Genomic DNA, 27559 nt, shown 5'->3' on the forward strand with positions numbered 1-27559 from the left:
TCAAAAAGTAGTATAAAAGAACTATGTACAAGATTTGCAACCATCCACCCCTTTTCATCTCATCTGCCACTACCCACCCCCACCCCTGCCCCACAGGTAAACACTTTTACTAGTTTCTTGTGTATCCTTTTGATAGGGATAGAATAGTATAGTTATACAAGTAGTTGTAGAAGTCCCCAAAGGGGCCTATAGATAGAGAAGGAAACCTAGGAAACTTTGGGAGGCCTTTGTAAGTCAGTGATGGCTCAAAAAAGCTATTGGAACATTATTCAATGAAGCAGTCTTGCTTAATTATAAAACCATACACAAAACCACAAGATATGCCAGAGGCCACTAGATGGAAGACCACCACCCTTCTACTAATACGATAATCCTAGTTTGACCTCAGAGGGTCAGACAATTTCCTACCTAATATGAAGGAGGAGTTAGTGAAGGAGGAGTTAATGCCTTAACGTCTGCATTATGTCTGCCTGAAGAAAGCGGTCTTTTCCCCTCTCCCTTTTTCCACTATAAATTGTAGCCCACTCAATTCAGGGCAGAGCTACCTCGCCTGCCCGCTTGCATCTCTTACAAGTGTCCTGTGTTAGTAAATCCTATCACCTTGCCTCTCGCTGAATTCCTTCTGCGCTGAGACACAAAGAACCTGAACCTCAGTAAGTCTAGACATTGGGTGAGTGATTCTAATTAAAAGATTGTGGGTTCAAGTCCCAAGCAGGGTTTTGGCCGGGTTTGAGTCCCAACCATGTGGGTTCGAGTCCCAAACTGGGTTTTGGCTGGGTTTGAGTCCCAGCAAGTGGGGTCAAGTCCCAGTCTGAGGTAAACAGTTTCAATGTTTATGTAGGTAGAAGTAAATACAAGTGTATTTATACTATATATATATAAACATATATAGATTTGTACCTTTTCCCCCTTTAAAGCGAAATTTTGCCTGCCAAATAATATTCTTTTTCACTTTTATAGCCTAGCTATCTTTGTCATGTCAGTACATAGAGCCCTTATAAATTGGTTCAGTTTAATATGGCAACAAAATTATCTTGCACCAGGTTAAGTGCTGAAGTGATCAGATGGAAAAACATTGCCGTGAGTAAGGACTTTTAGTTCCCACTGTCTTAAGGGGAAAGTTTTTTCTACCATGTGGCTTTGGGAGGGGTTTTCTAGAATTTGTCCTGGGTGTTTATCCAGCTGCTTCCCCATCTGTCTTGTGATTTGGACTCACTGGAGCAGCTGGCCAGCGTTAGATTTGTTGTGGACTGGAGATGCTGGGACTCCAGTACTTTGGCCACCTCATGCGAAGAGTTGACTCATTGGAAAAGACTCTGATGCTAGGAGGGATTGGGGGCAGGAGGAGAAGGGGACGACAGAGGATGAGATGGCTGGATGGCATCGCTGACTGGATGGACGTGAGTGTGAGTGAACTCCGGGAGTTGGTGATGGACAGGGAGGCCTGGCATGCTGCGATTCATGGGGTCTCAAAGAGTCGGACACGACTGAGCTACTGAACTGAACTGAACTGGAGATGCTGGACAGTAGCCCACGGGTTTCTGGCAGCCTGGGCGTCACAGCTCTTCTGTGTCAGGTCTGGGTCAGAGTACCTTGCTGTCTCCTAGGAGAGAGGAGTATCAGCTTTCCCCCTGCAGACTTAGAATCTCTGAGTCAACTGAATAATCTGACTCAGATCAACTTTAAGGTGCTCTCAGGTCCCCGTGGAGCTAATGAACGGGATAGGGGACAATGGGTGGGTCAGACAAATAGAAATGTATTCTTATTTGGAACAAAAGCTGTCCATTTTAAAATCCTCAAGTTATTCTAAAAAAAAAGGCATTGCAATGTAATTTTTTTTTAACACTCTTAGGTTAAAAAAAAAGTTACTAAGGACATTTTACCTGAATTAAAATAGCAAAGATTGGAACAAATGTCCTTTAAACTAAAATAGTTTCTTTTGGGGAGAGAATTTGAGAGCCTTGGCACTTTCATCTCTTTACATGACTCCAGGGTCAGGGCCCTCCAATCAGAGGTGCATTCTTTATCTACTGGAGGGTCACAAGTCCAAGGAAAGGGGGAGCCCCTCATTGTGGCCCACCCTCAGCCCCTGATTACCTTATACAGGAGCTGACTGAACTTATATAGGCGTGCTTTTCTGTTCCACCCACCTCTTCTTCCTCCTCCCCACCCTTGGGCTTAATTGGAAAGGTTTGGGAAGATGGAAAAAAGATTATTCCAGCAGATGAGGAAAGAACACATGTAGTTTTGCCAGCTAGAAATCAGGTGTCTCAGTTAAACTTGAATTTCAGATGATTTCATAATGTCTTAAGAAAGAAAGAAAGTGAAGTCACTCAGTCGAATCTGACTCTTTTCGACCCCTTGGACTCCAGCCTACCAGGCTCCTCTGTCCATGGGATTCTCCAGGCAAGAATACTGGAGTGGGTTACCACTGTAGTAGTCATTGTTTATCTGAAATTGCAGATTTAACTGGCTGGCCTGTACTTTTTATTTACTCAATCTGGCAACCCTACTGGCACACATGGGTCATAGAGTATCAGCCTTACTGGAAAAGACAGTTTATCTTGAAGAGAAACTAAAGATAAGCTTAAATGGAAGGGAGGAGGCCTTTAAACATCAGCAGTTTAGATTTTGTCCTGTAGAAAACAGGACTGACTGAAGATGGCTTTATAAAAATATTTATTTTGGGTTGTTTCCCTACCTTGTAGAAATACATTAATTGTAATATATTTGGCAAGTACAGAAAAGTAAAAAAGAAAATAAGTAGCCATAATTCCACCAACCAGCAATAACAACTGTTGCCATTTTGCTGTTAACTGCCTTCAAATTGTTGCCTGATTATCACTACATTAGTTAGGCCCATTTTGCACTTCCTGGGTGGTGCAGTGGTAAAGAATCCCCTTGCCAGTGCAGAAGATGCAAAGGACAGAAGAGTTCGATCCCTGGGTGGGGAAGATCCCCTGGAGGAGGAAATGGCAATCTGCTCCAGGGGTTTGCAGAGAGTTGGACACCACTGAGGATGCAGGTAGGCTCACTTTGACCATCTATTGAAAACCCCGCTTCCTGCCTTTTCTCCATAATATGTATTGCCCCTTAATGTATAATTCATTTGGTTAGCTAATTTGTTGGGCTCTTCTCAGTGAGTGGGGCTTTTGTCTGCTTTGTCACTATCGCTAGTCCTAGAACTGTGCCTGGCACATATAGAAATACTCAGTATCTGTAGGACATGGAATTTTTGGACATGGAATTGCTGAGACAAAAGATCTTATGTGCATTTTTAAAGAATTTTATCTAGTATATGTTGCAAACATGCAGTTTAGAGAGGTTGAATCAGCTCATGTCCCACCTAGAGCTTGGAATGGAAGAACAGCCCCGAGTGCTGCTGTGTCCCATGCGAGGTGGGAGGGGTAGGGAGACCCCTTGTAGAGTTGGCAACTCAGAGCTAGGGGTGAGGTGTAAGGTGGGCTTTACAGCGACATGGGCATTAATCTGTGTATCAGTGTATTAATTTGCTAGGGCTGCCATAACAAAATACCACCACCTGCGTGGCTTCAAGCAGAAGAAATTCATTTTCTCACAGTTCTGGAGGCTAGCAGTCCACCATCCAGGCTGTTTCCTTTGAGGCCTCTTTCCTTGGCTTGCCACTGGCCGGCTTCACAGCCTTTCCTCTGCATGAGAGTGTCTCTGATGTCTCTGTGTGTCCTAATCTCTCTTCACAAGGACACCTGTCAGCTTAGGCCCCCCTCAATGGTCTTATTTTAACTTGGTTACTCTTTAAAGGTCCTGTCTCAAAATGATAGGCACCTCCTGAGGTACTAAGAGTTGGAGCTTCAACATACAAATTTGGGTGGATGTAATTTGGCTCATTACAATCTGCTTGGAAGACAGGAGGGGTGGACATTCACTTCAATTTTCCTAATGTTCAGAAGGCAGCTTTCCTGTCCTCCCGAGGCTCCTCAGGCCAACACCAGATCCTCACCCCCATCTACTGCGATTGGATTTCAAAGCTGTTCACTATCCTAGTGTCCTCCTGAAAAGTCTGTGGTGTCTCAGAGTGAGGAATTAAGAACTCTGTGCTGGGCTCTGAGCACAGTACTTCTATGGTACAAAATATTACAAAGTCTGATGTCTTCTGCTTAGGGGTATGTTTAGATCCTCAGCTGCAACCATATTTTTACTTCTTCTTGCCAGTTATCTTTGATGTCATTTACTGCCCAGGTAGCCTAATTATGGAGGGTGTGAGTTGAGGGTAGACAGTCTGTATTAGAATTCTCCAGAGAAAGAGAACCAATTGATGTGTAGAGAGACATTTAAGAAATTGACTCGGGAGTTGCCTGGTGGTCCAGTGGTTAGGACTTGGTGCTTTCACTGTCGTGGCCTGGGTTCAATCCCTGGTTGGGGAGCTAAGTTCCCTCAAGAAATTGGCTCATGTGACTGTGGGTGCTGGCAAGTTCAAATTCTACAGGGCAGTCCAGGCAAGTTGGAGACCCAGGGAAGAGTTGATGTTGCAGCTAGAGGCAATCTGGAGTCAGAATTCTCTCCTTCTCAAGGGAAATTTTTCTCTTTAAAGGCCTTAAACTAACTGATGAGGCCCACCCACACTAGAGAAGGTAATTTACTCAAAAAGTCTACTTAAATGTAAATGTTAAATATTAATTGTTAATCCCAGATGAAAAATACCTTCATAGCAGCATCTAGACTGGTGTTGCCAAATGTCTGGGTACCATAGCCTAGCCATATTGACACATAATATTAGCCATCCTACAGGTCAATCCAATACTTTACAATCGTTTTAGGTAAATGAGTCAAGTGAAGACCAGGTCTTTTTGATTTCTTCGCTTCTCCTTGCTCGTACTTCATCTGGAGTCGAGTTGTTTAGGAAGCCTGCAGTTTCTCCTGAAAGAGGGAGACAGATAAGCCTGCCATTGGGATTTTTCTATTTCCGTTAGCATAGCAGCCCTTTAATTATCTCTGCATTTATGCTATATCTTTTAATATTTATTTATTTATTTGGCTGTACTTGGTCTTGGTTGTGGCATGTGGGATCTAGTGACATGATCAGGGGTCAAACCTGGGCACTCCCTGCATTGAGATGGTGGAGTCTTAGCCGCTGGACCACCAGGGAAATGCTATGCTATGTCTTTCACGTATTTTTTATTTTATCTCTTTTAATGAGTGTAAGGAAGAAAAGGAACATTACATTTTGTTGTGTTTTTTTTTAATCCAACTCTTTTTTTGAGTGACTCAGTCCCATGTTTTATTGAATGCTGTAACTATTACTTATAAATTGATTTCTGTCAACCCATGCATTTATTTTTATGGTTATTTTTCTTTGCTCTCTGTGTGATATGATTTCTATAGAGGACTTTAAACTCTTTACTCCTTTTAAGTGGGGTTATAGGTTAACCTCATTCAATTTGCCAACTTGGCAAACATTTTATTTTATTATTTAAAATATTTACTAAAAAAAAAATTATTCAGTTGTACCAGGTCTTTGCTGTGGCATGTGGGATCTTTAGTTGTGGCTTGCAAACTCTTAGTTGCTGCATGTGGGATGTAGTTCCCTGACCAGAGATCGAACCCCAGCCCCGTGCATTGGGAGCCTGGAGTTTCAGCGACTGGACCACCAGGAAAATCTCTCAGCAAATATTTTAAAGGCATTAAGTGAACTCCGGGAGTTGGTGATGGACAGGGAGGCCTGGCGTGCTGCAGTTCATGGGGTCGCAAAGAGTCGGACACGACTGAGCGACTGAACTGAACTGAACTGAAGGTATTTTAAACAGAATTGTTTTTGTTACTTTCAATTTCTATTTTTAACTAAGCAAAATCTGTCTCTAGGGAGACCGTTCACAGGGTATTTCTGTGTTGGCTATCCCTTTATTAATTTTTAAAAAAATGTTTATTTGGGGCTGTCTCTGATCTTCGTTGCGGTGCACAGAGCTTAGTTGCCCTGCAGCACGTGGGATCTTTGTTCCTGACCAGGGAGGGAATGCACACCCCCTGCATCGCAAAGCAGATGATTTACCACTGGACCACAAGGGAATTCCTGGCTATGCCTTTAATTCTTTCTCACTCCACAGTCCTTGACTTATCTTAAGGTCTGAAAACCTTTTAGAAACACTGTTTACATATTACCTTTCTTATAATGTGCTTTTTAGTCATGAGCTGATTGCATTTTGTATCATTTGCCTGATTTTTTCCTATATGTGACCTTACCAGCAACGTATGAAGGACTCATCTTTCCACATCCTCATGAGAGCTGAACATTAAAAAAACATTTTTTTTGCCAATCTGATGAGTACAAAGTTTTATCTAATTGTTGTATTTGTATTTTCTTGAGTAGTAGAGAGGTTGAATTTTTTTAATTTTAGAATTTAAGAATTACTTTGAATATCTATATCTACTGTGCATTTCTTATAGTTTTCCTTTTTAAACTAAATTATTTTGAAAAAGTTAATGTAGGAAAAAAAACACTCATGTAACAATAACCTAGAATTAACAAAGGTAACTATTTTGCCACAGTATTTACAAAAATAAATTAAAAAAAATAAAATTAAATGTTACAGATTTGAAGCTCCTTTTGTTCACTTAGTTTTCTTAGTTGTTTTCCTCAAATATTGTCATAAATTTAGTGTTAATCCTTCCAGGCCATCCGTGTGTTTATACTTCTATCATGTATATAGAGAGCCATGAATTATCTGGAGCACTGTTTTGTGTGTTTTTTAATGTATATGAATGGCCTCACACTATTGAGACCTAGCCATATGAATACTTACAGATCCATGGTTCTCAGCTGGCAGTTTTGTCCCTCAGGGACATTTGGTAATATCTGGAAACACTTGTTTGTCACATTGGGACAGGGGTGTGAGGGGGGAATACTACTGGAATTAAGTAGATAGAAAGATGTTGCTAAATATCCTACAATGCACAGAACAGTCCACACAACAGATAATTATCCAGCCTAAAATGTCAGTAGTAATGTGGTTGGGAAGCCCTGATACAGATTTTATTTGATATTTTGATTTTATAAACAATACTACACTTAACATCCTTATACACATCTCTGAATGTACACACACATGATTTTTAGGCAGAATCCTAGGCTCTGGAATCTAGTTGGGTTCAAGTTTATATTCCACCATTTTTACTAAATAACCTTGGAATAATTACTTTATCTCCCTTACCTTTGGTTGACTTGTCCTCAAAGTGGCATTAATACTTCCCTATATAAATAATTTCACTAATAAATATAAAATGCTTGAAACTGTGCCTGATACATGGTAAGTATTTAATACGTGTTAGTTTTTATTTATTATTATTAGTAGTAATGTTTCCATTATCATCATTATTATGTAGTGTAATCCTGAAATTGCACATTTTAAACTCTAACTGCACATTTTGAACTTTTAACAAATTGCTATAATTTATACTTTCACTAGTAAAGTGTAGGTGTCTCCATTTCCCCATGTCTCTGGTCATGTTTGATATTCCCAGACTTCTTAATCTAAGGTATAAAATGATATCTTGTTTTAACTTTGAAAGATTACTATTTCATATGCTTATTGATTGATTAATTTTATTGTTCTGTGAATTTACAGTTCAATCTCAGCCCATTTTTTATCACGCGATTTTGTGAAAACTTAAAAGCATTTACAAAGTTAAACCTTCACAAAATAAAAAAATTTATATATAGTAAAAAGTCTCTACCACCCCATCCTTCAGCCAGTCATCTGCTTCCTTAGAGGCAACCAATGTTAGTAGATCATTATTGTTCCACAGAGTTTATATTCATGTTCAAGAAAATAAGAATTTTTATCTAAATGATTCATAGTACATGCATTATTCTGCATCACTTTTTTCCCCCCACTTAACGACATAACTTGGTGATATTTTTTTATCTATAAATACAGAACTTCTTCATTGTTAATTTCTATTCAGGTATGGAGTTGGATTGCAATTTATTTAAACATTTTCCTATTGATGGGCATTTAGGTTGTTTCCAATCTTTTGTTAATACTAACATTACCACAAATCCATACTAATTTTAGGTGTGTGAGTAAATCTATAGGATAAATAAATTTCTGAGGTACAGTGGTAAAAAGAATTACAAAGTAAAGTGAAAAGAAAGTGAAAGTTAGTCGCACAGTCGTGTCCGACTCTGTGATTCCATGGACTGCAGCCTATCCTGCTCCTCTGTCCATGGAATTCTCCAGGCAAGAGTACTGGAGTGGGTTGCCATTGCCTTCTGCAGGGGATCTTCCCGACCCAGGTATCAACCCAGGTATCCCGCATTGCAGGCGGATTCTTTACCAACTGAGCCACAAAGGAAGCCACTTACAAGGCAAAAGCACTTGTAATTTTGAAGCATACTGCAATGTTGACTTCCATAGAAATTGCACCAATTTACATTGGCCCAGCAATGAAAGAATCTTTTCCCCTGACGTTGGCCATCACAGCGTCATCAGACTCCTGGATTTTTACCAAGTAAAAAATTGTATTTCAGTGTCATTTTAATATGCATTTCTTTCAATGTAAGTGAGGCTGAGAATTTTTCACATGTTTTAAACATGTTTTCACATGTTTTAAATGTGAATTGTAGAGCGACTGATGTTAAGTTTCCATGTTACTCTCTCCATCTCACCCTCCCCTTCCCATCCCACCTCACCCCCCATGTCCGTAAGTCTGTTCTCTATGTGTGTTTCTTCATTGCTGCCCTGCAAATAAATTCATTGGTACCATCAAAAAAACAAACAAACAAACAACAAAAAAAAGTGAATTGTATTCTCTTTCCTGTGAACTGTCTGTTCATGTCCTTGGCTCATTTTCCTATGAGATTGTTGATCTCACTGATTTGTAGCAGCATTTTTTTTTAATGTTTATTTTTGGCTGCACAGGGTCTTCATTACTTTTGCACAGGCTTTTTCTAGTTGTGGCTAGTGGGGGTACTCTTCATTGCCGTGTGCAGGCTTCTCAGTGCGGTGGCTTCTCTTGTGGAGCACAGGCTCTCAGTGCTCGGGTTTCAGGAGTTGTGGCATCCAGGCCTAGTTGCTCTGCAGCACGTGGTTATCTTCCCAGGCCAGGGATCGAACCCATGTTTCCTGCTTTGGCAGGCAGATTCTTATCCACTGCACCACCAGGGAAGTCCCTGTAGCAGCTTTTTTTTTTTTTTTGGTAGCAGCTTTTTTATGTTTCAAAGAAATTGATTCTTAATCGTTGATTAATCTACGGATCAAATTAATAGTTCTCCCAGTTTTCATTTGTCATTTCAATTTATTTTTATAAATTTTTTCATGTAGAAATATTTTTATTAAACATTTTTATTTTTAAAATTTATCATTTAAATTTATCAATATTTTCTATTTTGTGTCCTATTTATAAAGACCTTCCCACTCTGAAACTATAAAATAATTCTCCTATGGTTTCTTCTAGTGCTTTTATACTTCCCATTTTTTTTTAAACTTTAAAATATGTCTGTTTGGAATTTAGCCCAGTTTAAGGTATAGGGAGTGCGTTCAATCCATTAATTTTTTTCTAAATCGCTTTCTTCTTGTTCCAATTATCATTTATTCAGTTACAACTGGAGATGGGATCTTTGTTAAATACTAAATGCCTGTATGTATTTTGGCTGTTTCTGAACTTTCTACTCTGCTGTATTCCTGATCTTGTGTTCATGCCATACTATTGAGTAATATGAATCAGTAATATAATGAGGTCATTTTCCCCAACATGTACTCTTTTTTTTACATTCTTTTCCATAATTCCTCTTTTTCATAGCTACTCTGACTTATTTTTTCTTATGACCTTTATTTTCTTGGTTGCCACACAGGGGATTTTTGATCTTTATTGCTGCACGTGAGATCTTTAGTTGTAGCATGTGGGATGCAGTTCCCTGACCAGGGATCAAACCCAAGGCCACCTGCCTTGAGAACACAAAGTCTTAGCCATTGGACCACCAGGAAAGTCCCCACACTTCTTATTTATAGCCCTTTCCAACTCTCTTGCCTCCTGTTTTGTTTTTAATTTTTAAAAATTATTTATTTTAATTTGGCTGCACCGGGTCTTAGTTGTGGCATGCGAGATGTAGCTCCCTGACCAGGGATAAACCCGGCCCGCTGCCCTGGGAGCACAGACTCTTAACCACTAGACCACCAGGGAAGTGCCTTGCCTCCTATTTTACTGGCTAAATTTTCTTTATTAATATTTTTCCCTTTGCTGCTTTGAAAATTATAATTTCTATTCCTTTAGTACTTATCCTTGAATTTTTATCTTATGTCATTAACTTCATATTTTTGTAACAAAGTCTAAAAATTTTAAGCATCTTTAGACTCCTAAAATCTTAGCTCCCTTGGGTAGGTCTTTAGCTATCCTCCAAACTTCCCCCTGCTTCTAATTCCTGTATTATAGTTGTCTAAAATTTTAGCTCTACTTTTTTGAAGGCAAAACTTTTGTTTCTAATGTTTTTTACAGTCAGTGGTATATAATATTTACCCATACTGTTGAATTCTGTTTTCTTTGCTTTGTGCATCACACTCCCATCGTGGAGCCTTTCACTCTCTCTCTTTTTAAAAGATAACTTTCAGGTTTTTCAGCAAGATTCCAAGGATCTCCTGTGACTTCCTTGGCAGTCCAGTAGGTAAGACTCCACACTCTGAATGCAGGGCATGAGGGTTTGATACCTGGTGGAGGAACTAAGATCCCACAAAGGGAAAAACAGAATTCAAAGAGGAAAAAAGAAAAGATTTCAAGGATCTCCTGGTGGAAAATTAGTTTTTTTAATGTCCAAAAATATCTTTATTTTGCTCTCATTTATGAATAACAGATTAAATGAATATAGACACCTTGGTTTGGTAATTTCCTCCCACTTTTTAGAAATATTAGTATCAGTTCTAAAGATTTACTTGCATGTTGATGTACGGCAGAAACCAACACAATATTGTAAAGCAATTATCCTCCAATTAAAAATAAATTAAAAAGATTTACTTGTTCTTTGATAGGTACCCTCCTACTTCATTCTGGCAGCTTTTGCAATTTTCTCTTTCATTCTATTCAGTTGCATTACAAGGTGTTTTTAGTGTGAAATTATTTTTCTCTTGTTGTGCTTGATATTTGGTGCGTTTTCAGGGGACCCGTACATTCTGAAAAAAACAAACTTGAAGGCTTTTTCTCTTCATATTTTGCTCCTGCGTTTCCTCTCTGCTGTTCTTCTGAACTTCCGACTGGACACATGTTGGAGCATTTTGATTTATCCTCTATATCTCTGACCTTACTTGGTTTCTACCGCTTAGTGATTCTCTGTTGTGTGTTAGTAAACTTCTCAGAGGGTGCTGACCCAGCACTATCTTACATTCATGAATTCTCTCATTGACTGGTTGTAGTTTTTTACCTTTAAAAAATATTATATTATTAGTATGTCTTTGAAAGAGGAGGGAGTAGTGGTGGCCACATGAATTTACATCCTCATCTTGACGCCAAATCATTTTTCTATATTACTGCTATTAACCCTTGACACGTCATATTAAAGCTAGTAAATTCTCTTTTGCTATTATTTGTCCTTTGATTTTTTTATGGCATTATTTTCCATGTTGAAATTTTTGTTTTGTTTTTGGTAATCTGTCAATATTTTAATTTTATGTCTTCTGTTTTTTTTTTATGTCATTATGCCATTTTTTTTATGTCATTACCCTCTCTCACATTAAGGGTAAATATTATTCTAAATTTTAATATTTTCATATTTGATCTTTAAACCACCTAGACTTTTTGTTTATGGTGTACAGTGCAAGTCTAACTTTGTTTGCTTGCAGATAGTCAATTATGGCCAACAAGTGGGACTGTATCAAGCTAAAAAGCTTCTGCATAGCAAAAGAAACAATGAACAAAATGGAAAAACAACCTATGGGATGAGAGAAAATATTTGCAAGTCATATATCGAATAAGAGGTTAATATCCAACGTGTTTAAGAAACTCTTACAGCTCAATAGTAAAATCCCACAAATAATCCAATTAAACAGTCTATTGAAGAGACTGGGGCTTCCCTGGTGGCTCAGGCAGTAAAGTATCCACCTGCGATGCTGGTGACCCAGGTTCGATCCCTGGGTAGGGAAGATCCCTGGAAAAGGGAATGGCAACCCACTCTAGTGGAGAATGCAATGGCAACCCACCCCCATTCTTGCCTGGAGAATCCCAGGGACAGAGAACCCCAGCAAGCTGCAGTCCATGGGGTTGCAAAGAGTCAAACACAACTGAGTGACAAATACTATAAGAGACTGAATAGACATTTTCCAAAGGAGACATACATATGGCCAAAAGGTACATGAAAAGGTGCTCAACATCACTAGTCATCAGGGAAATGCAAATCAAAATCATAATGACGTATCACCTCACACCCGTCAGAATGGCTATCATCGAAAAGACAACAAACGCAATGCTGCCAAGGATGTGGGGAAAAGGGAACCTTGGTGCACTCTTGGTGAATGGAAATTGGTGCAGCTACTATGGAAAACAGTATGGAAGATCCTCGAAAAAATTAAAACTATAACTACCATAGGATCCAGCAATCCCACTTCTGGGTGTATGTCTGAAGGAAATAAAATCCAGAATTCAAAGAGATATCTGCATTCCCATGTTCACTGCACTTTGTTCCCAAAAGCCATGACTTGGAAACAACTTTAAATATTCATCAACAGACGAATGGAGAAAGCAAATACCATTGTATGTGTGTGTTTTATTTATTGAAAATATTCATTTATTTGGCTGTGTCAAGTCTTAGTTGTGGATAAAGCAAGTACTGTATACAGCTAGTTGTGGCACGCAGTATCTTCATTATGTCACGTGGAATCCTTCCTTTCTGCACAGGCTCCCGAGCACACATGCTTTCATAGCTGCGGCACATGGGCTTAGTTCCTCTGGGGCCTGTGGGATCTTAGCTCGCCAGTGGATTCTTAGCTACTGGATCACCAGCAAAGTCTCTCGAATGTATTTAAAGTCAGCCATAAAGGGATGGAAATCCTGACATTTGTGACAATAAGAATGGACATGGGGGCGTTAGGCTGAGTAAAATGTCAGACAGTGAAAGTCATGTCTGACACTTCGCTACAGTCCATGGAATTCTCCAGGCCAGAATACTGGAGTGGGTAGCCTTTCCCTTCTCCAGGGGATCTTTCCAACCCAGGGATTGAACCCAGGTCTCCTGCATTGCAGGCAGATTCTTTACCAGCTGAACCACAAGGGAAGCCCAAGAATACTGGAGTGGGTAGCCTGTCCCTTCTCCAGGGAATCTGCCCAACCCAGGAATTGAACCGGAGTCTCCTGCATTGCAGGGGAATTCTTTACCAACTAAGCTACCAGGCAAGCCTGTTATGGCAGACAAATGGCAGACAAGAGAAAGACAAATACTGTAGGATTTCACTTGTATATGGAAACTAAAAGCACCCCACTCATAGACATGGATAGAATGCTGGTTGTCAGGGTCTGGTTGTTGAGGGGTGAGAGAAATTTGAAGACGTGGATCAAGGGGGTATAATACAAAATTTCAGTTATAAGTTTCAGGGATGTCATGTACAGTGTGTGACAACAGTTTATTATATACTCAAAAGTTGCTACAAAAATAGATCTTTAATGCTCTCACCATAGCAATGACAACAACAAAAAAGTTATTTATGTGAGGTGAAGGATGTGTTAACTAACCTTATTGTGGTAAACATCTCACAATATGTACATGTGCCAAATCATCACATCACATTAAGCCTTCACAATGCTATATGTCCATTATATCAATAAAGCTGGGGGTGGGCGAAGGTGAGATGTCTTCAGGACCCAGGCAGACAAGAGGCAGTAAGAAGTGGTAGGGAAAATAAAACATCCATCCTCTCTAGAGTCATACAAATTATTATGTCTAAAATCACTATGTCAAATGAAACCTACCTATAAGTTAAATTCTGCCTCCAGGGGACAGCAGTTTAGGATGAGAATAAACTATAAAATATTATACAAGTGTCAAGATGCTTTAATTTCACCTCAAAGGAAACAAAGAGGAAGGCCTTTTCATAATATTTCTGAAATGAAGGTGTAACACTTCTGAAAGCCTTGGCTTCCAACAGTTTCTATAATTAAGGTAAACATATAATTCATCATCCAACCTGGATACTTTTGAGAATGGAAGGATGATCTATTCATTACATCAGGTCAACCTGAAACCCAGCACTGTCCCAAAGTAAGCCAAAATATACAATCACTCTGATTATAATCATAAATTACCCACAATGCCTGTCTGACCTAAATATTAAGATCAGATAAAGATGAAAGATGTGTTTCTTTTGGGAGACAGATGGCAGATGCTGGAGAGAGAGGAGATAAGGGTGGCAGCTGGGATCCAGATGAAATGGGAAGAGAGGAAGGACCCTTCCCTTATATAAGAGGGAAGGAGCAAAGGTTGTGATGCAAATGTGTGGAGCTACAGAAGGAAGTGGTGGTGGTGGTTGGGGGAAGGCAATCCAGGGATCAAGTAAGCACCAAGAAGCAGGAAGAAACACAGAAAAAGAATGAGCATCGACACACCAGAGTGTTGAAGATGTTTGGGGAAAAAAAAAAATAGAAGAGAACAGATTGATCCAGGTGCTACGGGGAAGTAACAACTAGGATGGAGAACAGAGAATGACCTTTCAGCAAGGAAGTTCCTCGCTGGTCCCACTGTACTAGGAATCTCCCCAGGGGAGGAATGGTTGCCTCTCCTTTTAACTGGAAACTCCCTGAGCGGGTGATTATATGGTAGCCACGCGTTCCAGGAAACAAACCCACTCAGAAGGACAATGCAGATAGTGGAGTGCAGTTTATTACAGCGGTGGGCCCAAGGCAGAGTCTCCTCTTAGCCAAGGACCCTGACCAGTTTTTGTGAAAACCTTATATACCTTAAGTGTTCTTGCTCAAACCCACCTCCCCAAATTCCTTGAAACTAGTCTGGACAAGGTGAAACAGAGATACGATCAAAGTTAGCCCATGATTCATGTGTCACAAAACTAGATAAACAGTGGACATTTATCAACAGGACTGTGGTCATATCCCGACAAACTTAATGGAATTTACGACTTTGTTCTGTTATAGAGATAATTAGCATATTCTTTTAGGCAACGGCGAGTCCAAGTACAAGTCCTGAGGCTCTTTTATCCGGGGGTCTGGTTTTCCATTGGTATGCCATTTCTATAGACGCCCGGCACAAAGTTCAGAGTCCATTGGGAGGCTGACCATGCGTGTAGCCTAATGTTCGCAGCCTGGCCTAAGACGGAGTCCAGCTCTGTCTGTTTCCTCCTTCAATATTTTCCACGTTTGCACAAAATATTTAAAAGTGTGGAACTAAATTACAAGAGATAGAGAATTACTCCCTTCCTTTTCATATATTCTCCCAAGGTTTGGGCTCTGCATGAAAGAGATGCTCAAATCATTACTGGTGAACTGGCTGTGACCTTTTGGGAAGCGTTTTCCAGTCCATCCACTCCTTCCCTGAACCTCCGAGAAAGGACTTTGGTGCCCTGGTCCTTCTAATCTCAGTTAACTGCCTCATAAACACCGTTAAGTAGTCCAAGGTTCAGGAATACTTACCTCATTTTATAAGCAGTGTATATTCATTTACTACATCTATTCATTCTTAAGAGGCAGTGAAGTAGCATTGCCCATCTGTTTCCCTCTTTATAATATTTCCTACCTTCTAATTTTGACTCTTTTCTACTATTGTTTTTTTCCTCTCTCTCTGATTCTCTAATTAATAGACTCTGACCTCCATTGCCTCTGTTATCTTCTCTTTTCTTAGAATCAGTGCCCACAGCTGATTTCTCGACTTCCTACAGACTTGAAGAAGCCTTTGGCCCCATCATGGCCCATCAACAGTTTACCGGTAAGCTTCAAGAAGAAATGATTTGCCCCATATGCTTGGATATTCTGCAGGACCCTGCTACCATTGACTGCGGGCACAACTTCTGCCTCAGTTGCATCACTCAGAGCGGGGAAGCAGCAGACAGCGTTCTTAAATGTCCCCTCTGCAACAAAATTGTGAAGAGGGACACGATCACGCCCAACTGGCTCTTGGTAAATCTGGTGGAGAAAATCCAAGCTATGGATCCCTCGGACATGCAGCCAGAAACCGAAGAGCTGAGATGTCTAAGGCATGGAGAGAAATGTCATTACTTCTGTGAAGTCGATGGCAAGTTCCTCTGCGTGGTGTGTCGTGAATCCAAGGACCACAAAACCCACAACACAACTCTGATAGAAGAAGCTGCCCAGAATTATCAGGTAGGCATTTCGGGGTCCCTTCCCTGTTCCCCCATCAGATCAAGAGTTCAGTGAGGACCTGGAAACTGTCATTTCCTCCCTCTGGGTTTGTACCCATGGCCCCATCTTTGCACCTGAGTAGAAAATGTGCAGTCAGGCCCGTAGGTTCAAAAGTCTAAGGTTGGAAAACTGATATTTGTTGCAACCAAGGTATAATGGAGAATGGAAAGAACACGGAATTTCGAGTCAGAGGTGTAGGTTCAGGTTCAGACTCATGAACTTTTTATAGAGCCTTCAAGGAGTCACTTTACCTCTCTGAGCTCCAGGTGCCTCCTCTTTAAATGGGTCAAACAAATTGTACTTCTTAAGAGTTGTAGGTATGACAAATGAGAGAAAGTTTGTGGAAGTCCTTTGATAACCCCAAAGCACATCCAAATATTAGTCATAATTTATTAGTTATAATTTATTACATTCCTTTCTTGTAGGTCACTTAGGCTCCATAGTTCTTCCTCCCCGTCACACCCCAGCCCCCAGCTTGAACAGGAAAGGGGGATCTATTAATAATGACACAAGGACTTGCCCTCCATCCCAAGAAATAAGGAGGGCATCATGAGGTCAGGAGATCTCCAGGCACGACTTGCCAAGACAACTCTCTCCCCACAGGGGCGGATCCAATCACAAATCGAGGTCTTGCAGCAAAAGGAGAGGGAGATAATTCAGGTGATGGCACAAGGTGAACACTGTATCAAAGTCTCTATGGTAAGAAAAACTCAGGTGTGGGTCTCTCTGTCTATGAGCTTGAAAACAGAAATAGTATCTCTGCAAAACTCCTAGAACTCCTTATTACACTGACCACTCAAAAAGACCTTATTGACAAAGGAACAGATACAGAATGGGATGGAGTGTAGGAGGGACAGAAAGAATTGTGGCATCGGGGGTAAGGGTGTGCTCCAGCTTTCTCCTCCTCTACAGCGTTTGGTTTGCCAGTGCTAGCATCTTCCACGTCCAGCCTCATGTTGTTGGAGTAGGTTGATTGCTTTGGTCTCCTCCACCTGGGGACAGGTAGTGTAAGGAAAACTGGTGCTGGTCTTAGAATAGGAAATACCAGTTTTAAGACCCATGTCTGCCCCTCACAGTCCCTTACTTACCTAGAAACTGACTTCTCAAGTTAGAAAATGAAAACGCTATGAACCCACTCAAATATCTGTATCTGTTTTGTGTGTGGGTGTGTGTACAAAGGAAAAAAAAATCTATGTGAAAGCAAATTATAAACTGAAAAGCCTACTGGAAATATGAATACTTAATACTTAGGTATTAAGTATTCACTACCTATCCTTGAAGGCAAAAAATATGAATAAATAACCTAAAATGAAAACAAGGCACATAGTAAGGGCTTTCAAAAGCTTGTTCGCCTCCCATTTCCTTTCCTCCGTGTCTGCCATTGCATGTTGCTCAGAATAAACTTAATAAAATGATAACATTGAATAAAATGGGATAGAAGGAACTTTGAGGCCATCCTTTCATCTTCTGAATGTCCACTTTCTTGCCCCCAGTACCAGGTGGAATTAGAGAAGGAGATGGTCATCAAAGCCTTCAGACAGCTGCGTAAGGTGCTAAAGGAGGAGAAGAGCTTCCTCTTATCCCGGATCAACTGGCTGGGTCAGGAGATCTCCAAGGGGGAGAAATTATATGTCACTTCCACCAAGTCGCAGCTGAACTATCTCAGGAAGCTGAAGGATTCCCTGAAGTCCAGGCAGTGTTTGCCGCCAGGCCAGCTGCTCCAGGTGAGTGTCCCTTGGGGACCAAGTTGTAAAAACACAGTGACCCCTCCCCAGTTACAGATCAGAGCACTGACCATGTGGCAGGATACCAGAGTTGCCTCTATCTTCCTTCCCCCAGCTCAGTGCTGTCCAATAAAAATACTGTGTGAGCCATAATTTACAAATATATTTCACACAATGTATATAATTTAGAAGTACAATGTGAGCTATATGTGTAATTTAGAATTATTTTGCAAGCCACAAATATGACTTAAACTTTTTTTCTTGTAGCCACATTAGCAGGGTAAAGAGACACAGGTAAAATTAAGTGAAATATTTTATTTTACCCAATATATCCAAAGTATTATAATTTCAATCAGTAACCAATATTTTTAAAGTATTAATGAAATATTTTATGAACCTCTTCCTTTAAAAAAATTGAGTCTTTAAAATCTGGTATATGTTTGGCAGATCTCAGTTCAGATATCATGTTTTGAATGGTTGAATTAAATGTACTCTGACCAAATCAATATAGTTGTGGTCAATGGAAGAAGTATTTTATACTATTTCAGTTTTTTTTTTTAATTTAAATTTGGATTGGTGACTCTCATAAAATTTAAAAATTTGGTTCCTTGTCGTACTAGCCATGTTTCAAAGTGTTCAATAGCCATGTGTGACTGGTGGCTGCCATACTGGACAGTGTGGTCTAGGTGATGCACAGGATAAGCTGAGCTCCCTCCTGACTCCATCTCCCATTCCCACTAGTTCAGAAATCCATTTCTTTTCTTTTTTTTTTGTAAAGAAAGACCACACAAAGCCATTCCAGCCCTTTTCCTGTCTCTCTTCTCCCTTCTCTGGTTTAGTCTCAAAGACAAAACTTATTTTCAAACAACTCAGTTAGTTCCTCTCGAGGTCTGATCATTTTCCTGCCTACTGGCATATTGGACACTTCCTGGAGGAACCCTTTGTGGAGATGTTCATATAGGAAGAGAGATGTTCTCATTCCACCTGTTCTACCCCATGCCCTGCATGGTCAGTACCTTCTCCTTGGCTCCCATGAATCAGCCAAGCGCTAAGACTGTGCTGTTTCTCTTTCTCTTCTAGGACATCAAAATTGCCTTGTGCAGGTATGATGGGCCACCCCAAGTGCATTTTGCCCACTGATTCATTCATCTTACAATACTCAACATACATTCAAATACTACATTCAAATACTCAACATTCTTTCCTCCCAAGTTCCTGTCTACTCTGTCTAACTGCAGTCAGGTACTTAGGCTGCAGCTTAAGCTGAGTTGGTTACTAAAGAGAAGAGCTGTTTTCTTTATGTTCCAATTTCTTCATCACAGATTCTCCTATTTCCTTGCACTTCCTGCATGACCCCTTGCTCAACTAGATGGCTCCTGGGTCCCCTACCCCATCTCTCTGCCCTCTTCCTCTCTGCTTTTTTCTGGCTTATCTCCCATCTGCATTTCCGTATCATACTATGCCCCACTTCACCCTGGCCCCATATCCCTAGCCCTGGCCTCCTGACTCTCAGCTCACTATCCTCTGATTTCCTTCCCCACCCTCAAGGCTCCATCACCTCATCCCCACCTCTTTGTCATAGCCCTTTCTCCCCTGCACCCCATTCCTTGATCTCACCATCCAGTTCAGCCATATCTTCCTAGGAGTGAAGCATTTCGCTTTCTCAACCCAACCCCTGTTTCAATGGACCTAGAGAAAAAACTCAGCGACATCAAATCACGGCATGATTCCCTCACAAAGAGCCTGAAGAAATTCAAAGGTAAGGAAGAGGCTGTCACCAACTCAGTTCACCTCCCTTTGGGGGATTCTTCCTCCATCACCCTGAGGAAATGGAACTGTAACTCATCCATATCAATAGTAATTATATAGGATATTTCCAATGCCAGGCTCTCTGCTGGGCACTTTCCAGGCATCTGTATCTTTCTTTTCAGGCATTTCTTTCACTCTGCCTTCATCATGTTTCACCTGTTTGCATCCCTGACTCTTCTTGTGAAAGCTGCAAGAGGTTCCCATGCCTGGCACAGTGACTGGCAGGAAGGTGGTAGACCAGTTGTCTGGTGGGCCAGAACTGGAGTTCAATCTATTTCTGACTACAGAATACCAGAAAATAGATTCAAAGTCAATGACATCTTAGGGAAATCCTTCTTGCAGCCTTGCAGGGAAACAGAAGTCAGACAGAAGTAGATGACTTTGGCTTTAGATTTTTGGTCAGGTGTTTTTCAAAAACATGTCTGGGTTTACAACTAGGAAGACAGCTGGGTATTTGTAAGGACTCCCTTCACAGCAAGGGTTGGGCTTGTCTAAACCAGGAGTAGAGAGAGCTGGATGGAGTTTTTTCCCAGGAAATATCACAAGAGTCTCCCACCCCAAGACCCCTCCCATACGCCTCTGGAAAAAGAGGACCACGACAATGCCCCCAAGAATACCACTTGTTCAGCTAAGAATCTCCACTCCCCAGACACAGAGTTTTTGTTCTTAATTTTATTGTTTTGAACTTTTCTTTTCCCTAGTAACTGCTTTGCTTTGTTCAGTTCTCCCATCCCACGTGGTGTAATCTCATGTAATCCAACAATTTCATAGTCATTTCAGGTTTTCATAGTCATTCCAATTTGGTTCTGAAGTTCCCTGGTGGCCTAGTGGTTAGGATGCTGGCCTTTCACTGCCATGGCCTGGGTTCAATCTCACATAGAAGAACTACAATCTAAAAAATAAAATTAAATAGTTTGGCTTCAGTTTAGAATTTCAATAAAGGGGTTTATTACCTTTTCACTTTGGCACAGGCTGGGATTGGACATGGAGAAGGGGGCTACAAATACACTCTCTACCTTTTGGCACAGATGAACGTGGTCTGCTGTATTTTCTTCCCCACCCACCCCTACACACAGTCCCCTAACTCCCACCTGGCCCTCTTAGATAGAGTCCACTGGATGGAGGGGGTTCTGGGGGCCTACTTACAACACTGGTCTAATCTCCATAGCTGCCTAGTTTGAGGATGGTTGCCTCTTGTTGGGGAATGACTGGGTGTGGGAAACCAGAGGTGGAGGGGGTTGGTGGCTGGACCCTGAGGGCCCTGGAAGCATAGCACTCCTGACCAGTGTTTCCTCTGGCTCCAGGTGTGCAGACCCCTCATAAGAGGGTCGCTGAGCATTCACTATGGCTGGGCTGGTGGCCCTCAGAGGAGATCCCCTGTGTCTCCCTCCACCTATACCCAGGGCTGGCTCTCTCCTATCCTGGAGCTGCAGGGCACTAGAAGGGTGCAGAGGCCCAGAGGAAGCCCCTTATCTAGGGGTCCCACTCTATAGCTCTTCCCTTAGTCCAGCACCCCTACAGCAAGTGCAGGCCAGACACAGGCCATCGTCCCCGAGTTATGGGCTCATTCTCCAACCACACAGTCTTTTGTCTTCTGCCCCTGTTTCCATGAGGGTACACAGACGTTGACAGCCCTCCATGTCTGGGAGACGGGGGCACAGAACTCCCTCCTTGGGGAGAACTGGGACAGAGGGCACCAAGCGCCTTGGTCTGGAGCTCCCTTGCCTTTCTTGTCTTGAGTCTTCTCTTGTCGGGAGGAGAGGGATTGCACCCACGCTTTAAGTAGGTGGGACCATCCTTTACCACACCCTGTGCCTGAGTGGCTGGCACCACAGCAGACCTTCTTCTGAAGCTAAAGCGTGAGGCCAAACGGCACCTTTGTCCCTCAGCCCTTTCTCCTCACTAGGAAGGGACTAGATTTGTGCTGCCTAATATGTTAGCTACTAGCCACACATGCACTTGGGCATTTGAAATGTGGCTCGTCCAGTCAGGTGTGCTGCTAGTGAAGGAAACATGTCAGATTTCACAAGACTTAGTGCGAAAATAGAATGTAAAATATAGTAATAACTTTTTATAGGTCGAAAGGCAATATTTGTTAATAATGGTTTAAATAGAAAATAGAATTAAAAATTAATTTTATCAGTTTCTTTTTACTTTACTTTTTGTAATGTGACTACTAAGTAAGTAAGTAAATGTTAGTCGCTCAGTCGTGCCTGACTCTTTGGGATCCCATGGACTGCAGCCCACCAGGCTCCTGTGTCCATGAGATTTTCCAGGCAAGGATACTGGAGTAGGTTGCCATTTCCTTCTCCAGGGGATCTTCCCAACCCAGGGATTGAACCCGGGTCTCCTGTATTGCAGGCAGATTCTGTACTGACTGAGCTACAAGGGAAGCCCTTTCCTTGTGACTACTAGAAATTTTAAAATGTTATTTGTGACTTGATTGTATTTCTACTGGACAGTGCTGGGCTAGAGAGCCACTCCAGGATAACAGAAAGGGCATCTCTCAGAGTTTTACACCTTGGTCCACTAAGACTATGAGAGTCAAGTTCAAGGCATTTGAAATTTGATGCCTGCTGTGTGATCATGGGTTCCTTGTTCAAACTCTCTGAATTTACTCCATCTCATTCTGTTCTCTCCCCACAGACATTCTCCAGGCTGACAGCAAGAAAGATAAAAGCAAATTCCTCAGTGGCTTGTCTGAGGAAGACAGAAAGAGCTGTAAGTGATGACTGCTCCTGCCGTTTGGGGAAAGTGAAAAAAGCAAAGGGGAAGAATTCTGTCTCTCTGATTACACGGAGGCCAAATATAGGTGAATCCCCATTCCTCATCAAGGGAGAAGCACAGGCATATGGATATGTTTTATTATTTTAAACTCAGGTAACTCACAAAACAGAGACTAATCCCAAAATTTAGAAATATTTAAAAGTAACAGAAAATTCTGGGACGTCCCTGGTGGTCCAGTGGGTAAGACTCCATGCTTCTAATTCAGGGGGCATGGGTTTGATCCCTGGTTGGGGAACTAAGATCCCACATGCTGGACAGCATGCCCCCCCACAAAAAAAGAGTAACAGAAAGTTTCAAATTTATTCCTTCATTCCTCACAGTAAGGGAAGAAAAGATAAGACAAGGAGAAGACAAAAGCAGCTCGGTCTCTGTAGTAGTAGCTGCCATCAGCCATTGGCTGGGTTTCTGGTTGTAAGTCAGGTCATGACAGCCCAGGGGAGGGAGAACCCCAGTAACCGCAGCCTATGCCCAAGCCATCAGAGATGGCCCTGCTATCTGAGATGGTAACACTAGAAGTACCATTTCTTCAAGAGCCACCATGTGCTAAGCAGTCCACATCTAAAAGTTCAAAATCTCACTACCATCCTCCTAGACAGGTGGTATTATTGGCAATTTACAATAAATAAGGCCCCTGCAACTTCAGAGAGGTGAAGTAAATTACCCAAGTCATGTGAGTATTTAAGTGGAAAAGACAGCATTAGAAATCATTTTGCCAAAGCCAGAAACTACACAATGCCTTCCAAAGCCAAGAGCAGAACTTGAGATTCTGTTCCACGAGTGTTTTTCCACCAGAGGAGCTGTCGGTGTTTGCACATGGTTAAGTCTCCACTGTGCTCTCTGCCTTGTGGTCTGCTGAATCACATCCCAGGCCTCAGGAAACATTCTAGGCCAGTAGAGTACCCCCTCCTTTGCAGGCACTGGGACAACCTGAAAGGCTTCTACACTTCCTCATGACCTAGGGGGCAGCCCTTACTGAGAATCACCAATTCTTGTTCTTATTGATGGTGGCAGGCTGTTTGGTTTTTAGTTTGCAGCTTCAGGTTATCAAGACCAACATTGGTTTTCTCTCACCAATTCCTAGGGTACCTGGCAGAGAAAAATGATCCTAAGACGAACAAAACCTCGGAGCCTGAGTTGAGCCCTCCAGGTAAGAGTCCTGCCCCTGAATGCTGGTGGCTTCTAATGGTGGAGTCAAGGAACCTCCAAGTCTACAGGAGGTCAAATGCTATCCCCTCCCAAGCACCTGGAGGGTATGCAATTAATGGTAAAGAATCCGCCTGCAATGCGGAGATCCAGGTTCTATCCCTGGGTCGAGAAGATCCCCTGGAGAAGGGAATGGATGCCCACTCCAGTATTCTTGCATGGCGAATTCCATGGACAGAGGAGCCTGGTGGCTACAGTCCATGGAATCGCAGAGAGTCTGATACAACTGAGTGACTAGCACACACACACATGCAATTAAAAGGAAAAATTACAATTAGATGGAAAAAATAACTAAAGTAAGCTTAACCAGTGAAGACAGCTTACAAGTAGAGGGGTTTTAATAAATTGTTCCCTTATCTATCAATCATTCAGTAAGGCAAGCCCAAGAATTTCTGTTGATCCCCAGCTACTGGAACCATGTGGGCAGTTTCACTTTCCTGAGTACCTCTGATTCCTCCTGCTGTGTCTAGAGCTCGGAAGCACTTTCTGACATTGCTGCCTTGCCCCCACTGACCTCTCTTCTCTCCTCCCCTTCTCCCTCAAAGTTGACAGAACAACTAAACCAGTGCTGCAAAATCCCAAACTCTCAATTTCACTCAGCCCACTCTTCCGGAAACGAAACAGGGACTCTTTTGTTTCTTATTCATCAAACCGGGACAGCTCTGAGAACCTGGGGAGCCCAGGAGCTACGAATATTGAAGAGCTCAAGACGATGATAGGTGAGTGGCTGAGAACACTGAAAGGTCCCTGAGGGTGTGGAGATGGGGATGGAGGTGAGGACTTGGAGAAGGGAGCAGGTGTTCTCAAGCAAAAGGAGGACGAGGACCCATCACTTGGCTTCTGCTTACTGCTTTGGCTGTGGTGCCCCCTGGTGGATAAAGAAAGTCACTATAGTTGACTGCTCCCGTCCACCCCCCCTTTTTTTTTCAACTACCAAGGCATCAGTTTAGCCAGGGTGGAATCTAAGAGACCAGTAAGAACTACCTCGGCCCCAATCCACCTAACTCATCCTCATGATTCTAACCACTCTTTTTCCTCTTCCCCACATTCCCACATCCTCCATCTCTCCTAAATACCCCATCCAGCAAGGAAACATTAAGTCATATTAGAATAAGAGGAGGACTTCCCTGTAGCTCAAACGGTAAAGAATCTGCCTGCAATGCAGGAGACCAGGGTTTGATCTCTGGGTCGGGAAGATCCTCTGGAGAAAGGAATGGCAAGCTACTCCAGTATTCTTGCCTGGAGAACCCCATGGACAGAGGAGCCTGTCGGGCTACAGTCTGTAGGGCTGCAAAGAGTCGGACAGGACTGATAGAGTAACACACACACAAGAGTAAGAGGATGAGGCCCCCATTCCTAAGTCTTTGGCAAGGCCTGGAACCACAGCTTCTCAAGCCACTGTAGGCCTTCTACCTTTGACAAACTATAACTTAATATCCAAACCCAATTAAAAGCGTGTGCGGGGCAGGCTTCTCCAGTGGTTAAGACTCCATGCTTCCACTTCAGGGGCAGTGGGTTCCAACCCTGGTGGGGGAACTAAGATACTGCATGCTGAGCGCCCACCGCACTGCCCCAACCCCCAAAGTGTGCCTATGTGGTGAGAAGGGAGGGGGCTGACCGTTCCTCCTTCTGCACTCCACCCCTCCACTGAACCTTTGAGGGACTGTACTTTAGAAAATTACTCGAACTCAGACAATCTGAACCTCGACATCTCTTATACAAGCCTCAAATCTTGTTCTAGATATGAAGACCACAGGAAACAGGGAAGGAAGAGGAGATAGTCTTAGTTCTGAGTGTTGAAATGACACCTCCCCACCACTCTCTCTGAGGGAGACCACCCTCAGAGCTGCATATGGTGAAATTTAGGGATTAATGTCAAGGAGGGGGCGGGGGGGCTAGGATATCTCTCGGGGCAAAGGTGACCTTGACTTCTAGAGAAGGCCATCCTAAAGGGGGCCGGATGGCTTGACCTGGGGTTGCCCCTCTTTCTCCTCATCTTCCCTCAGACCCACTGACCCTGGATGCGGCTTCGGCTCACCCTGATCTCATCATTTCCCAGGATCTGAAGACAGTGACGCTGAAGCCGGTTCCTCAGAGAGTCTGCGCTGGGGACACCGACCCCGAGCGCTTCTATCCGTTCCGCTGTGTCCTGGGCTTGCCAGGCCTCTGCTCCGGCTGCCAGACCTGGGAGGCGGAGCTCCAAGGGCCCGAGGGCGGAGGCTGCGTGGTGGGCGTGGCCTCGGAGCTAGTGCCTAGGAAGGGCATGCTGCAGATAGAGCCTTTGAGTGGCTTTTGGGCGCTGCGCATCGCGGGCTCCGAGTGCCAGGCGCTCACCGAGACCGGCACCCGCGAGGATCTCTCGGTCTGTCTCAGGAAAGTGGGCGTCCACGTGAATCACGAGTGCGGCAAAGTCGTGTTCTACGACGCCACTACGAGCAACCACCTCTACACCTTCCACGCCTCGTTTCCAGGGCAGATCTTCCCCTTTTTCCGGCTCCTGGTTCCCGGCACTCAGATCACCCTGAGTCCCTAGAGTTGTTCCTTTGCTTTCCTCTGCGTCTCCTCCCCGTTATCCCCTCGCTTTGGGATGTGTGGGATGTGTGCGGTAGGGTTGAAGCTAGACTTCCAGGAACACTTTAGGAAGGTTACACTCTTTGGCTTCTTGATCGAGGCCTGATATTTCTGACATTCCCCCCACGGCCCCCGCCCTACTCTTTACATTTACCTTGTTACTTTCAGTCCCTCTTTCTTCCCAGTATACCTAGGTTGAAAAGGAAGCTTCAAATAGACAAGGCTATTTATTGTCGCATTATAAATCAATAGGTGATAGTTGAAGATTCTGCAATGAGAATGTTGGTTGAGATGCAGATTTCAGGGGACCACACACTGATTTGAGGCTGTGGCTTTTATCCTCGATGTCCTTGAGAGTGTGTGCAGGCTTGGCCCATCTGGACCTCATCCTTTTGAGGGACCTGAAAAACGACGCTGGATCGCTGACTGTTGTCTCCCCAGATGACTCAGTTTCGCAAGTGAGGACTGTCTGTCTATTATTTTAGGATGACCTCCAGGATATATTCAGTGAAAAAAAACCAAGATGGAGAATAGTGAACACAGCATGCTACACTTTACCTAAGAAAAGGGGAAATGTGAATATATATATATTTTTGCTTATATTTATTTTTTAAGTGGAAGGATAAACCAAAACCTAACAAAAACACTGACCTTTGGGAGGAGGGGAAACCAAGTGGAAGACATGGAAATTAGGTTTTGGAATTATGTAAATGTTTTACATCATTATAAAACAAAATTAAATTAAAACAAGAGGAACCTAACTGTGTAAGTAGTTGGTAGCTTAAATTCTCTGTAGTTGGTAACTTCTTAGGAGTTATTTTAGGTGACTTTAAAACACAGTAGTTTAGCTGTATCTCTTTTGTGGAATATAGCCTAATGACAAAAAGAATTGAAAATAAAACTAAAATTTTTCAGTTATCATCTTGGTAATAATATTTTTGTTGTTATTCTGAATTTATTATGTATTATGTTGTTTAGTCCCTAAGTCATATCTGACTCTTTTGTGACTCTATGGTTTCTCTGTCCATGGGATTTTCCAGGCAAGAATACTGGAGTGGGTTGCCATTTCCTTCTCTAGGAGCTATTCCTGATCCAGGGATCCAACCTATATCTCCTGCATTAGCAGACAGATTCTTTACCACTGAGCC

At 42.4% G+C, this 27559-nt stretch overlaps 1 protein-coding gene and 1 long non-coding RNA gene across 2 annotated transcripts; one reads left to right on the forward strand and one right to left on the reverse strand.

Moving 5' to 3' along the window:
* Positions 1-1192: 1192 nt before the first annotated feature.
* On the forward strand, positions 1193-27329 carry TRIM31 (tripartite motif containing 31). Its single transcript, XM_086369647.1, has 10 exons — positions 1193-1406; positions 15800-16278; positions 16921-17016; positions 17811-18041; positions 19122-19144; positions 19685-19800; positions 22497-22571; positions 23719-23784; positions 24386-24559; positions 25847-27329. Exons 2-10 carry the CDS (start codon positions 15862-15864, stop codon positions 26371-26373), a joined length of 1725 nt encoding a protein of 574 aa, XP_086225773.1. The 5' UTR covers positions 1193-1406; positions 15800-15861; the 3' UTR covers positions 26374-27329.
* On the reverse strand, positions 20508-26018 carry LOC147347173 (uncharacterized). Its single transcript, XR_015152199.1, has 2 exons — positions 25879-26018; positions 20508-20742 (listed from the first exon to the last, which is right to left on the reverse strand). It is a non-coding gene; the product is annotated as an uncharacterized LOC147347173 (long non-coding RNA).
* Positions 27330-27559: the final 230 nt, after the last annotated feature.

Source organism: Bos grunniens, chromosome 23 (genome assembly GCF_055505025.1).
Source record: "Bos grunniens cultivar Pamir isolate PY7600 chromosome 23, Bosgru_T2T1.0, whole genome shotgun sequence".
Classification (NCBI taxonomy): domain Eukaryota; kingdom Metazoa; phylum Chordata; class Mammalia; order Artiodactyla; family Bovidae; genus Bos; species Bos grunniens.

Bases quoted from the DNA above. Each gene is read 5' to 3' on its own strand.
- TRIM31 (XM_086369647.1), top strand. From the start codon at position 15,862: ATGGCCCATCAACAGTTTACCGGTAAGCTTCAAGAAGAAATGATTTGC. The intron at 17,017-17,810 runs GTAAGAAAAACT...TCTTGCCCCCAG, and splicing joins ACTGTATCAAAGTCTCTATG to TACCAGGTGGAATTAGAGAA. The intron at 23,785-24,385 runs GTAAGAGTCCTG...TCTCCCTCAAAG, and splicing joins GCCTGAGTTGAGCCCTCCAG to TTGACAGAACAACTAAACCA.